The following is a 14,528-nucleotide window of genomic DNA, read 5'->3' on the forward strand; positions in this document are numbered from 1 at the left end:
CACAGTCATAATCATCATGGTCGCTATTCAATCTTTCTACTCATTGCTGTTCATATTGTTGTTTTTGATTCTTGGCTTTTACAAGCCGATAATAATAATAATAATAATGTTCAATCTGAATATTTCACCCTCATGAAAAGCACTCTTTCGGGTAATAACTTATTGAAATGGGGTTCCAAGGGAGAGGATTCATATTGCAACTACACTGGGATAATCTGCAATAATCAGGGACTTGTTACAAAGATAAATGTCTCTGGCTGGGGATTACAAGGCTCATTTCCTCCGAATATATGTTCATACCTTCCAGAGCTGCGTGCTCTTGACATAAGCAGCAACTCTCTCCAGGGAAGTTTTCCGAAAGGCATTACTAACTGCTCTCTCTTGGAAGAGCTTGGGATGGGGAACCTAAATCTTAAAGGGAGTCTACCGGATTTCTCAGGCATGAAATCCATCCGTAAAATGGATTTCTCCTACAGTCAATTCACGGGAGCTTCTCATGTCAGTATTTAACCACACTAATATCCAGGAGCTAAACTTTAATGGGAATGATCAATTTGACATGTGGGAACTTCCCGATAACATCGCTAAGTTAATAGGACTAAAATCATTGGTCCTGACAGCAACTATGCTTCAGGGTAGCATCCCATCATCCATAGGCAACATGACGTCTCTTGTCCCCTCGAACTAGGTGGGAACTACCTAAAGGGACAAATTCCTCCAGGGTTAGGAATGCTTAAAAAGCTCCAGTGTCTCATGCTATTCGATAATGACTTGAGGGGCGAAATACCTGAAGAGTTAGGAAATATGACAGAGCTCACACAACTGGACATGTCAGTGAATCTCCTAAGTGGGAAAATACCTGATTCAGTAGGAAAACTTCCTAAATTGGAAACCCTGCAGATTTACAATATAGTCTCTCAATGGAGAAATTCCAGTAGCTCTTGGGAACTCAACAACTCTAAGCTTCTTATCCCTTTATGAGAACTTCATGACAGGTGAAGTTCCTGAAAATCTTGGGAATTTATCAGATTTGATTATGATAGATTTGTCAGAAAACCGATTTTCTGGTAAACTACCACCGGAGATCTGCAAAAGAGGTAAGCTTGTGTACTTACTAGCTCTTTCAAACAGATTTATTGGGAAATACCGTAAGCTATGCAAAGTGCACCACGCTAATAAGATTCCGTGTCAGCAACAATCAACTGGTTGGATCTGTGCCTGAAGGAATTTTCAGTCTTCCTAGGGTGTATATCATAGATTTTGCTGACAATCAAATAAACGGATCAATATCCATGGAAATTGAAAATGCCAAGAATATGTCAGAGTTATATGCACAGAACAACAAGTTAACAGGAATCCTACCACCTGAGATCTCTGGAGTAGTGAATTTAATAAAAATTGATGTCAGTAACAACCATTTATCAGGCGCTGTGCAGAGATGAACTTGGTAACCTGGGAATCTACAGACCTCTGTTGCTACAAAACAACAATTTCACTTCCTCCATCCCTCTTTCACTCTCCCAGCTGAAGTTTCTTAATGTTCTTGACTTGTCTGACAACCAGATAACAGGAAACATCCCTGATTCCTATCTAAACTACTCCCAAAACACTATTAATTTGTCTAATAATCATTTATATGGCGCAATCCCTCTTTTACTTGGAGCTTGAAAAAAGCTTTTGGGTAATCAGGGCTCTGTGTAACAGCGCATATATATGCATCAGATAGACGCTTCCCATTATGTGCAGGAAACCATAAGCTAGAGAAATTAATGTGGATATCCCTTACCCTAGCCTCAGCACTAATTTTGTTCATTTTAGCCGCTTTGTCCCTTAAACGCTGCTCAAGGAGGAAGAAATAGGGAACAGGAACTTTGAGAATCCTTGGTATTTTACCAATCAAGTCATTTGATTTCTCAGTGTGTTTAATATCATCTGCTTGTTTATTGAACATGTAATAATGTATCTATGACGTTTCAGATACACAAGTTCGGTTTATAATCTAGTGATGTACGTATTTCTCCCCAAAAACAGCACAACAATTCACATTTTATGCATTAAATGTTAAAGAAGTCAAAGCAGGAGTACCAACCTCGTACCTACAAGAGTCTTCAGCTAGAAACTGTTCAAGTCTGTAATACCTTTTAGAAGTTTCAAGCTGTTAATCCTCCTCACTGTTTCTAAACAAACAAAACTGGTTAGAGAATTTCACACAGTGGAAATGAAAACAAGACGTTTTTCAGGCTGAGGAAAAACACCCATACAGGTCAAAAGGCTTTCATATTAAGAAGTAGACGGTGATTATGATTTCATACTCACTACTTTGCTAATATAAAAAAGGTATTACATAAAAAAGAATCCATATATTGGTTACGGAGCCAGCACTCATGTCAGGCGTTAAACAGTTCAGTTTCCTGAAATATTGACTATGCAAGAGGTATATCAGGATCCCTTAACAAACAAAATATTTGCCACCTAGGTTCTAACTCGAACTGCAGCTAAATTGTCTTTCAGGCTTCCACTTTCTTTTCAATTTATTTAAATCATATCAAGTTCAGCACATCTCGATTTCAACGTGGTTAATGAAAAGCTTGAACTGATGCAAAACATAAAAATCTACAACACTCGAGTAGACAGAATGGAGTTGCTTATAAAAGGGTTGATGAAGAAGGAAGGAAAACGAAATAAGGTGCTATAGAGTTTGCATTTCATTGCTATGTAAGGAATTCAGGATCTTCTTGTAGATTTTAGGAAGTACACGATCTAATATTACCCTCAAGAAGACATTGGAATTTAGCGTTAATTCTGAACTTCATAATTTTAGCATCAAAGATAAATCTCTCACACTATGCAGTTGTAGCGCGAAGAAATTGAAACAAACCAACAACACTATATACATAAGGAACCAACTAACAAAGGACATCCCTCATTTTTCAATAAAAGACTTTCTGTGTGTAATCGTTTAGCAATTAATCACACATGTCCACAGCCCCATGCGATCATAAATCCTAACAGTTCACTATATCAGGTTCTTATTATCTTAAACTCAGAAAGAAAATCAGTAACCAAGATCCAAAAAGTGCGCACACAAGCAAAATGAAGTGAGTAAGACGGTTGTGTGAATTGGTACAGCCAGAGCTTGCAATTCTTTGCACACACAGTCAGAACTCAGAAGCTTGAGTGGAGTAGAAAGCTATCTCATTGTCCTACATCATCTGCTATCTATTTCCTATCCTCGCATTGTAGGTGTCAATAATTTTCACTTTTCTTATGTAATACGTGTTGACACGACATGGCACTTCATTTTAGGCGAGAACATGAAACTTTATTTGAAAAAAATAGCCTGGGGGCCACTGCGGCACGCATCCATCAACACTTGATGAGAAATATGGTGGTTCATTTGCCATTACAATCAAATTATTGAGAAACAATCGCAATAATACACGATAAAATCAAAAACTGAAGTTCTAAAAAAGATGATGCTTGGCAAATAGAGTTGTAATTGACCTTGCAAGTGCTTACTAAAGGTATCCTTCTAAAAGTTATTAAGATTACAATGGGATAAAGTTATGCAATACCTAAGGAACCAGCTAGAGCAGTTGTCCATTCTAAATTCTGACTAAGCTTAGGATAGACATGAAGAGCATACGTTATCCATTGATAACCGATTTCAACATCAAGAATATAATCAAAATGATTTATAGTTATCTTCAACACATTTATTATTTTTACATACATGAAAACAGAAACAGACACTTCATTTACGAATAGCAGCCTACCATGGAAACTGCATTCCTCCCGAATACATCTTCCATATGATCAATTAGAGTATTAAGAATTCTTATTCACCAGTGACTAATTGACTGGTCAGTTCTCAGCTTCCACAAAAGAAATAAAGAATTTCTAGCAGTAACAAGGAACCTTTTGACTAAAATTTGCTTTCATTTAATGAAAACAAGATAAAATAAGTACAGATAAGTTGATGATAAATCACTGTTGTAATTCAAGCATCTGAATTGCCTTTTAACCATCCTAAATTAATTACCATTTTATGGAATTGCCCTCGATTTAGTGGAGTCTTATGCAGCAAAATCAGTAAAAGGGCAAAAAATCATGTACACAAGCAATTTATATAGTAAATCAAATCTGCAAAACAGGCAGGGGTCTTTAGACTGCACTTCTTTAAGCGTCCTTCCGCCACTATGTCCGAGTGTCAAACTCAACTATATGAAAAAAAAATTATATTTGTGGCTAAGAATTAAATGTTTTTCATAAATGTCCAATTATCGAGTGTGCAACAGGATAGAAAAAGTAATATTTAGAGACTAAGTGACTGAGTCACATAAAACACAATGCATCTATTACCAGTACAGGTCTACCGAATACTTGATGCCTCGTCCACTGAATGTATCACAAAAGAGTTCATGATCGATTACTCGTATTAGTTTAAGCAAAAGTCATTAGGTAACTTACACTACACAGATACGACCTCCGACCTTAATTAATAGTAATTATTAATCTAAGCAAAAGTCATTAGGTAACTTGCCATGTCAGATTGGCAGAATTTGCAGCTGTCAAAATAAACAACCAGTAGCCCTTACCAGTGGGCATCTTTCTTTTAATTAATCTTATACTACATCATTGAGGGCATCCAAATAAGGGCATATGATTCTTACTTTTGGGCTCACAAACTTTTATGGGCTTTCCTTATCAAGGCCCATTATTTCTCTTGGGTGCTATGATAAGTCAAAGAATTACTGAATTAATATTGTTCGATGCATAATGGAAATGGTTTGATTAAAGTTCAGATGATGGAAGAATGTTATTTCCACCTAAAAAGGTATAAATAAAATAAAATACAAAAAGGCGGAACATGGAAAAGACGATAACTAAGAATTTATTCACATACCTCCCCTATACACCTTTGATCTATCAGTGCATTATCACCTGATTTTGGTATGAATCTCAATGAACTTAAATGTGGGATCAGACTCGTCTTTAGCGCCCCCGGACAACTAGTTTCTGCAAATGTCGAATAGCTACTCATCTATAGTTGATGGGTAACGGCAAGTCCTGAATGCTATACCATATAATTCCTTGTTATTGTTTTCCCTCCAGGAAATGAAGCATTTGCAGATGAATAAAACTAGTTTTGTTTATCTTTGGGCCTTGGTTAGAGCATCTACAATAAAGAGGATTGAACATCCTCTTAAATACCCTCTCTTTTCTAAGAGGACATCCTCTCTATTGTGGGACTTATGTTAAGTGTCCTCTAATAAGAGAAGGTAGTCACTTCCTCTACTTTTAGAGGATTTTAGAGGAAAACTAACTTTGGCCCTTGTGCCTACTAATCAACCACTTTTTGCCATATGGACAATAATTCTAAGCGATATTACGCCACCTAAGTGTATTGAATCTCGACGCCACCTTAATTAAAAAAAAGAAAAATATTATAAATAAAAAAATTAATTTCAATTTTGCGCCAAATACATAAGGATAAAAGTGTAATTAGTATAAGTGAATCTAGATTACATTATGAATAACATTATTAATATGCATATCACTAGTTCACACTGCACACACGTACTTGAGTACTTCAACTTCTTCATGAGCTTCATAAAGTAGCAAAAAATTGCCTATCCATGAACAACCGTAACAAACATCAATAAAATTTACACTATATTATATCAAAATGTTTCTTAAATAGACCGTCTCATGAAATTCACACCCCTTAATTAATTGACATGTGCGTATATATTATAAGCACGGATATAAATCAAATTAATTTTAAGACGGTCCAAAAACGTTGTTTATCAATCATTTTATTCGATACATGACATAAATACAATTTTGCAAATTGAACAACTTGACGTAAGATTTAACATCAACGTTCAATTTTATACAATGATGATTTTCATTAATATTTCAGTAGAGTAGTGCAACTCCCAGTTTCATTCTATATAAATTTAATTTAATTTCCACTAACAAGCAAGCACACAATGGAACGTCAAACTTCACGGCGAAATTGGTTTTCACATGTTGAAGTTTGTTGGAGAAAATCTAGGAAGCCATTAACAAAATACAAATTGTATCTTTTGTGTGAATTGTATTAATTAGTTCCTAAATTACCCTTTATTTGAAATTAGTTTGAAATTTAAAGTTTTATGGAGGGAGATGAAAAACATTCAGTAATTTACAATTATATCCCCGGTGGCGCTTAAATTGAGCACCATCGGGTGGCGCCATCTCATTTTTCTAATTGTTTTACTTTTTTTCTTTAATAAAAATTGGTAGAGTAATTTAAGTAAGAGAGAAATATAAGAGGATCCTCTCTATTGTGTGAGAAAATAAAAGAAAGAGAATGGAGATGGTGAGAAATAAAGTGAATAAAAGAGAAAATGAGGTGTCCAAAAATTAGAGGAAGTGAGGTAAAATAAGAGGAAGATTAGATGCCAAAATAGGAGGAAAAGGGAGGGGAGGAGGAAGGTCGGGAGGGATACGGAGTCACGGTAAAAAAAAAATATCAGAAAAAACGAAAAGCCTGACATGTTTCTCTAGTTGACGGTTGGAATGAACAAATAAACAATGTCATTATTAACTATATAAACAGAGTAATCACTAACCTGCTAAAGCAAATCAATTCTAAATATGGGGCCTAAGAAGCACTAATTTTACTTAATTATGTGTAGCAGTGAATAAATTTGTTAGCCAACATCAGAAAAGCAAGCATTCATGATCAATACTGAAAGCTGACACAATATGCTAGTTGCAAAAAGATTTCATATGTATAGACATGCAAAATTAGGTGATTAATATAATAGAGAAATACAAACTTACGTGTATAGAGATAAGCCAGCCAAACTTCAATGAGAAAAAATCCAATTAACAGGAGATCACCTGCAAAAAAAATGTCCTATAACTCTATAAGTCACTCCCAAGAGTATATCAAACATGAAAAGCAAGAAACTACCCACACAAAAGCATTAAGATGGTCTAATAATAATTTATCGCTAATTCGCTAGGCGTGAGTATACAAGCGACAGTGGAGGAGTCAGGAGAGGGCTGGCAGGGGCGCTCTCGATGCTAGATGATGAAAATTTTGAAGTTCTATAGTAAAAAAATTTTGACCTTTCTCAAGTTTACCGCATGTCATTAACTCATTACCCTTTCGCCCTCACTAAAAACTTTTGCCCCCGCTAAGTTCAAATTCTAGCACCGCCACTAACAAGCTATGTGTGCATCATTCACCATGCATGCATAAATAAATAGTCTTTTGCAAAGAAAGGACAAAAAAAATCTAAACGAATAAACAGTAGGTAACTTAACATAAGACGGTTTCACCAAAAAAGAATTAAATATTGATGACATAGAGGAAAACATATGAGATGCTGATTAAAATCTTTAAGAATGCCTCTGGGAATCATTGACAAATGTAGAACGGTACCACACAAAGGATGCTAAAGTATAAGGTAAAGGCTACAAATCGAAAAAAAATACAGGTCCCAGAATGATTCCAGTGAAACTTAACACAACTCTCTGAATGCAAATCAGGTTTTGATTGGGAATAAGTGGAAACCTAACAGTACAGGATGGAAAACAGGACAAAAAATAAAAATGTAAATATCAAATCAAACGGCAGTGATTGGCCTAATAATAGAATAATGATGAGAAATTGACACAGTTTATTCAGACACTTGTTCAGGACTCGGGAGCAAAGAACATAAGAGTTACAAGACCTTATTCCCTACATTATGTAAGTGGGTACAGCATAAAGTCTCTTTATACTAGATATGTATCCCCTCTTTCTTCCCCAGTGTTTAGTCCTGGAAGAACCTTCTCTTTTCATCAACATCCCAATCATGCTAGCTATATACTTCTTCTCTTGTCTGCTCTTTCACTTGCAACAAATATAATCAATAATCTTTCTCCGTTTTTCTCTTCTCACAATTCCCTCTTCCTTTTCGACTACTATGGCTTTCCAATATATCCACTTGTCTTTCTTCGTATTATTTCTATCGCTCATGAACTTCCTCCATGCCACAAGCAGTGATCAGCAATCTCAATTTTTCACCCTTGTGCAAAATTCTATGTCGGGTAAATCGTTATCTGACTGGAATACCAATGGAGAGAACTCATATTGTAACTTCACAGGAGTTACCTGTGATTTCCAAGGCAAAGTAACAGAATTCAACATTTCAGGCTGGTCATTACAAGGGTCATTTCCACCTAATGTATGCTCCTACTTACCTGAGCTTCGAGCTCTAGATATAAGTAACAACAAAATCTTGGGAAGTTTCCCGGATGGGATAATCAATTGTTCTCTCTTACAAGTGCTTAACATGAGTTTTTTGAATCTTGGTGGTAAGCTCCCAAATTTCACCACAATGAAGTCCCTTCGAGTACTTGACCTGTCCTCCAACGGGTTCACTGGTAATTTTCCCATGTCCATCACCAACCTGACCAATCTTGAGGTGATAAACTTCAACATGAACCCTGAACTCAATTTATGGGAACTTACGGAAGAGATTACTAAGCTTAAAAGGCTTAGGTCACTCATCCTATCAACGTCCATGCTTCAGGGTAAAATATTACCATCCCTTGGAAACATGACGTCTCTTGTTGATCTTGAGTTGAGCGGAAATTACCTGAGAGGTCAGATTCCACCTGAGCTAGGAAACTTGAGGAATCTTAAACTACTCATGCTTTATTACAATCAACTCACAGGCACCATACCAGACGAGTTGGGGAATCTGACAGAGCTTACTGATCTGGACATGTCAGTGAACAGACTGACAGGGAGCATACCAGATTCCCTATGTCGCCTTCCTAATCTCCGAGGACTACAGCTTTACAACAACAGTCTCACGGGAGAAATTCCGTCGTCCTTGGGGGAGTCGACTTCTTTAAGCTTTTTCTCGGTCTATGACAACTTTCTGACGGGTGAGGTTCCGAAAAATCTTGGGAAGTCATCAAATATGATTCTGTTAGATTTGTCAGAGAATCGTCTAAATGGGAATCTACCGCCATACACCTGCAGTGGAGGTAATCTTGTGTACTTTCTCGTCTTATCTAACATGTTTACCGGAAACATTCCTGAGACTTATGCAAACTGCAAATCACTTGTACGTTTCCGTGTTAGTGACAACCAGTTGGAGGGAACGGTACCACAGGGAATTTTCGGTTTACCCCATGTTTTTGTCATTGATATAGCATTTAATCAATTGACGGGTCCCATATACCCATTAATTAGGAATGCCAAAAACCTGTCAGAGTTATTTGCTCAGAGCAACAAAATGTCAGGAGCTGTGCCTCCTGAGATTTCTGGGGCAATCAGTCTAGTTAAGATTGACCTAAGCAACAATGACTTCTCTGGCCCTATACCTAATGAAATTGGCTATCTTAAGAAGCTCAATCTTTTGTTACTGCAAAGCAACAAATTCACTTCTTCCATCCCAGATTCTCTCCCACAATTAAAGTCACTAAATGTCCTTGATCTGTCCAACAACCAGTTGACAGGAAAAGTTCCTGGGAGTCTCTCTAAATTACTTCCCAATTCTATCAACTTCTCAAATAATCATCTTTCGGGTCCAATTCCTCCTTCACTTCTCAGAGCCGGTCTAGAAGAAAGCTTTACAGGAAATCCAGGTCTCTGTGTGGTAGCTTACACGAATTCGTCAGATAGAAGCTTTCCCCTTTGTCAGCATGCCTACAGTCAGAAAGGACTGAGCCGACTGTGGGTAGTTCTAGCCTCAATTATCATTCTTTTAGTTGGCGCCATCTTGTTCCTGAAACGATGGGTTAGCAAAGACATATCTGTAATAGGACATGATGAGACCATGTCATCATCGTTCTGTTCATACGACGTAAAAAGCTTCCATCGAATAAGTTTTGATCAACGCGAAATTTTAGAAGCCATGGTTGATAAGAACATAGTTGGTCATGGAGGATCGGGAACTGTATATAGAATCGGGCTAAGCAATGGGGAAGTCATTGCTGTGAAGAAGCTATGGAGCCAAAAGACAAAGGACTATGTATCCGAGGACAAATTGTTCCTAGACAAGGAACTTGAGACTGAAGTCCAGACTCTTGGAAGTATTAGACACAAAAACATTGTGAAGCTATTTTGTTATCTGACTAGTTATGATTGCAGCTTGCTGGTTTACGAGTACATGCCAAATGGAAACCTCTGGGATGCCCTTCATAAAGGAAAGACTTTACTCGATTGGCCAACCCGCCACCAGATTGCATTGGGGGTTGCCCAAGGTTTAGCTTATCTCCATCATGATTTGGTTCCGCCAATTGTCCATAGAGATATCAAGTCATCCAACATCCTCCTTGATGTTGATTATCAGCCTAAGGTTGCAGACTTTGGTGTTGCCAAGGTCATGCAAGCCAAGGGTGGGAAAGATTCTAGCCATACTATTATTGCAGGGACATATGGCTACATGGACCCAGGTAATTTTTGAATAGTTTACATTTGATAAGACATTTTTACATAAGCTACAAGCCTTATAAATTCAATGAGCTAATACCCACATGTTGAATTTGTTTAAAGCCACATAAAAACAATACAAAGAACAACGCAAGCAGCAAGATAAAATGCAAAACTTGGGTAAAATGGTCTTACAGCAAAGATTGACTGCACTTTAGCAGCAACGACTTGTATATACACATGTTGATTTTATTTATACAAAATAGAAACTATAAGACCTTGATGAGCATGTGATAGCAAAAAATACAAGAATTCAAGTTTGAAAATAAAACCGTAAGTTAAAATGTTAAAACAGATCTATTGGACGAAGTGAGGAATTATTTGTCAGGGTCCAAAACTTGTTGAAGCCTGAATTATTATAGTTCCTAAGTTTGGCAATGATATAGTTTTCAATCAAGCAACCTAGTCGAATTCATAGCTGTTTTCCTGTACAACATTACAGCTAACTTACAGTTGCAACTATCATATATTGCAACAATCGAATTTATCTAACACCGGCCAACTCATATTCCAGACTACGCGAATTCTTCCAAGGCAACAACCAAGTGTGATGTTTACAGCTTCGGAGTAGTGTTAATGGAAATTGTTACAGGAAAGAAACCAGTGGAGCCAGAGTTTGGGGAGAACAAGAACATTATAAATTGGGTTTGTTCCAAGGTAGAGACTAAGGAAGAGGCTATGCAAATCATGGACAAAGATATTCCAGTTTCATTCCGGGATGATATGATCCAAGTTTTACGATTAGCCATACGCTGTACAGCAAGGTCCCCAGGGCCTCGCCCAACTATGAACGAAGTCGTTCAGTTACTAAGTGAAGCAGACCCTTGCAGATTCGATTCATGCAAGTCAACAAACAAGATGAAAGACGCATTAAATAGCACAAAGATAAGTAAGATAGTTGAGCTATGACTATAGGGTAATTGATGAGAGCATCTGTACAAAAAAGCAATTGTCCATCCAAAACCAATAGAAGAATCTCCTTCATAAGCAAGTAATTTTGCGACTTTGTTGTTATATGAACAAAAGTTGTAGGTAGATTCTATCTTTTTCTTTTCCTTACTTTTATCCAAGAGACATTATAAGATATGAGGAATGTAATCAATATAACTGCTTTATAGCAAAGCAAGCATCTCCATTTGCACAAACCATAAAGGAAATAATTCTTCAGCTTTAAGATTTCTGTTTTCTTCCTCTTTTTTATCTTTGCCCCTTTAAATTATAAGAGTGGCCACAAGAAAAAGAAGGCTTTCTAAAAAGATAAAAAGAAACAAAACGATCAAAGTGGGTTCTTATTATTCTAATAAGGAGGGACCATGTCAGCTCAGCTATTAGTTATCCAGTAAATTCCTGAGACTTACTATTCTTTGGTTCTCGAGTATGGTAAGTATAGCAAAATGGTTCACTAAATTGATTGTGTTTCTTTCTTATTGTGAAGTAGCGATCATTTGATGCAATTCTCAGGGCAATTTTCATTTCGAGACACCTAGAAACAGTCTCTCTAAGTTGTAAACACAAGGGTAAGGCTATGTACATCAAAGCCCCTACCCCACAATTAGCGGAAGCCCTCAAGCACGGGGTAATTGATCAAAATATACTATAGAATCCTATTAAAAGTATAGAGTATAATAAAATGCGCAGTGATAGCTGATTGAGGAGCATCTTTGTCCAAATTCAGAATGAAGACAGTAAACAAGAAACAGCAGTAGAAAGCATTTCATAATGCTGTTTTTCTATTTACATTAAATTTGGTGCAGTGTGTTGGATTTAAGAAAGCAGCAAATATAATTCACCATACATAGTGTGACCATAAGACCGCACTCATCAACCTGGTTTGCTTGTTTGGTATTTTTTAGTATTAACAGTCACTAATCAGATTCTTGCATTAGTTTTAAGCAATTATTTATAGATGCTACAACATGTAGCTTATCATTACATAAAGTTTACCTAGGTTTTGCAGTGGAACACAATAATCCCATAAAGTGTTTGATCATGTCTTCTTAATCCATAAATTTTTTTCAGGCTCAAACTCACCAACTGCACACATTTGTGCATTTGTATACCCATTAGATTTTTCATATTGGTTTTGACAATTCATTACCTTAGTGACTCAAAGACTCTCTTCTGCAATAGGATCATGCTAATGAAAGGTCGGATGTATGCAGTTCTACCATTGTGTTGAAACTGGTTTCATATAAAGAGCTCCTTATGAGTATGAAACTCTTTGTAATTCTCTCATTGCTATTGCCTAAACTGCATCAACACTTTATACTACATGATACAATAAGCATAGAGAGTTTAGCGAGTCATTTTATTTTATTGCATCAGATTCACAAAATCGCATATTAGTGAGTCTCTGATCATATTGAAGGAAAGCAGGCGTAATAAGGATGGTTACACCTAAACATCAGACGAGCTGAAATAGGTATGAACTACTATAGATCAACTCGATCAAACTTTGGTTTTCCACTTGGCTCGAATTCAAATCAATTTCCTAATGAGTCGATTCGAGCTATACCTTGAGCGAAAATTTTACACTTCAGCCCGCTTAATCCTAAAAACATTAACACAGACTAGTTCTAGCAAAAACATCATCTATCACAGGAAACAGTGCATAGTCATAAAAATGCCAAGTAATTTAAACTAATAACTGATAGTAGTACAAATAACATTGTGAAGAACACTAGAATATTAACAATGTAACAAAATTAAATACTACCCAGCAATCAACGATTATTGATAAGAATGTCAAGAAAAGTGGTTAACCAAGATAATGGGCTTTTGAAATTGAGTCAATAAGTCGAGCATGTGGCGTGCATTATCAGTATATTTATTAACCAGACACAAAATTTAGAGATAATGCCACCATGACGTATATTTCCTCAATCCACCGATTATTTATTATATCTTAACTTTTATAGGTTAAAGGTTAACCATTTTAATGGAGATAAGCAAAATGATAGAAACGGAAAGTGTATCTAACAAATTTAAAAATACAGAGTTTTCCATACTGGATTAAATTTTACCTCTAAAGCATGATCAATTAACAATGGCAGATACGATGTCCGAATGTTTTATGTTTAATACTCCGTAGAAAACAGGAGCATGGCAAGTTGGATGGAAAATGGTAGTAAGTGGATTATACCAACTCCAATATACTAAAATTTTGGGATAATTATCTTTAATCTTTATCAAATTAACTTTTCTAAATTTATCACCTCTATAAAAAAACGTAATTTATTTTTTCTGATAGCATTTTAATTTCTCGTTTGATTTTTACGCGATCTTTTCATTTGTCTACCCTTACTAAAAAGACAAACCAAATTCTCTCGATTAAAAACAATGGGTCTCAAATTAATCAAATCTGAGTCTCAAATTAATCAAATACTCAATCAAATTTCTTCAATTGTGAATGAATTTATCATTAATTACAAATTATTGAACAATGTAATGTTTTTTAGGATTTTTGCGTTATTAATTAATTAGGGTTTATGGTTAATTGATGTTGGTACTGGAAGGGCGGTTTGGAGGCATAGGCGCGAGCAAGATGGTGAGGTTATGCTTGAGCAGTGGTAGTAGGTGGACGACGGATAGGCCGGTGTAAGAAAAGGCCGGTGTGTGGTGGTTATTGCACTTTGTTTTTGCATTTTCTTTTTTTTTTCTTTTTTTTCCGTCTTGCGTCTACGTAGTACAATGCGGGCGGCAATATCTCGCCATTTGTGGTGGCGACAACTAAGCGGTAGTTGTCGCAATGGAGTTCGGTGTGTGCGATTATGGGAGATGGAAATGAATGAAAACGATTTGGAAGGGTGAAAAACATACCACCAAAATAATCATTCATATAAAAAAAATGAAGCAGTACTACGATTAATTTTCATAAATTACGAACATTGTGTAAATTTTACGATACGATCTATAAAATCTACCATATGCATATGCAGTACGTTAGGAGGAGAATAGGGAGAGAAAAGAAGATGTGAGAGAATGAGAAGATTTGATGGGAAGGAAATAAGAGGGTGATTTTTGTCAAAAGTGCGTACTA

The 14,528-nt window shown here is 36.3% G+C and overlaps 1 protein-coding gene, 1 long non-coding RNA gene and 1 pseudogene across 3 annotated transcripts; 2 read left to right on the top strand and 1 right to left on the bottom strand.

The window, feature by feature from the left end:
* Positions 1–2,006, top strand: LOC141639666 (uncharacterized; annotated as a pseudogene).
* A 2,250-nt stretch (positions 2,007–4,256) lies between these two features.
* LOC141639668 (uncharacterized) lies at positions 4,257–13,630 on the bottom strand. 2 transcript variants are annotated; one of them, XR_012542623.1, is made up of 3 exons: positions 13,513–13,630; positions 6,835–6,894; positions 4,257–5,019 (listed from the first exon to the last, which is right to left on the bottom strand). It is a non-coding gene; the product is annotated as an uncharacterized LOC141639668 (long non-coding RNA). The 2 variants fall into 2 exon arrangements; XR_012542624.1 differs by lacking the exon at positions 4,257–5,019 and adding an exon at positions 5,478–5,633.
* On the top strand, positions 7,351–11,663 carry LOC141639667 (uncharacterized). Its single transcript, XM_074448738.1, has 2 exons — positions 7,351–10,452; positions 11,004–11,663. The coding sequence occupies exons 1-2, from the start codon at positions 7,968–7,970 to the stop codon at positions 11,396–11,398; spliced, it is 2,880 nt and encodes a 959-aa protein (XP_074304839.1). The 5' UTR covers positions 7,351–7,967; the 3' UTR covers positions 11,399–11,663.
* Positions 13,631–14,528: the final 898 nt, after the last annotated feature.

Source organism: Silene latifolia, unplaced genomic scaffold (genome assembly GCF_048544455.1).
Source record: "Silene latifolia isolate original U9 population unplaced genomic scaffold, ASM4854445v1 scaffold_515, whole genome shotgun sequence".
NCBI lineage: Eukaryota > Viridiplantae > Streptophyta > Magnoliopsida > Caryophyllales > Caryophyllaceae > Silene > Silene latifolia.

Bases quoted from the DNA above. Each gene is read 5' to 3' on its own strand.
- LOC141639667 (XM_074448738.1), top strand. From the start codon at position 7,968: ATGGCTTTCCAATATATCCACTTGTCTTTCTTCGTATTATTTCTATCG. The intron at 10,453-11,003 runs GTAATTTTTGAA...CTCATATTCCAG, and splicing joins ATATGGCTACATGGACCCAG to ACTACGCGAATTCTTCCAAG.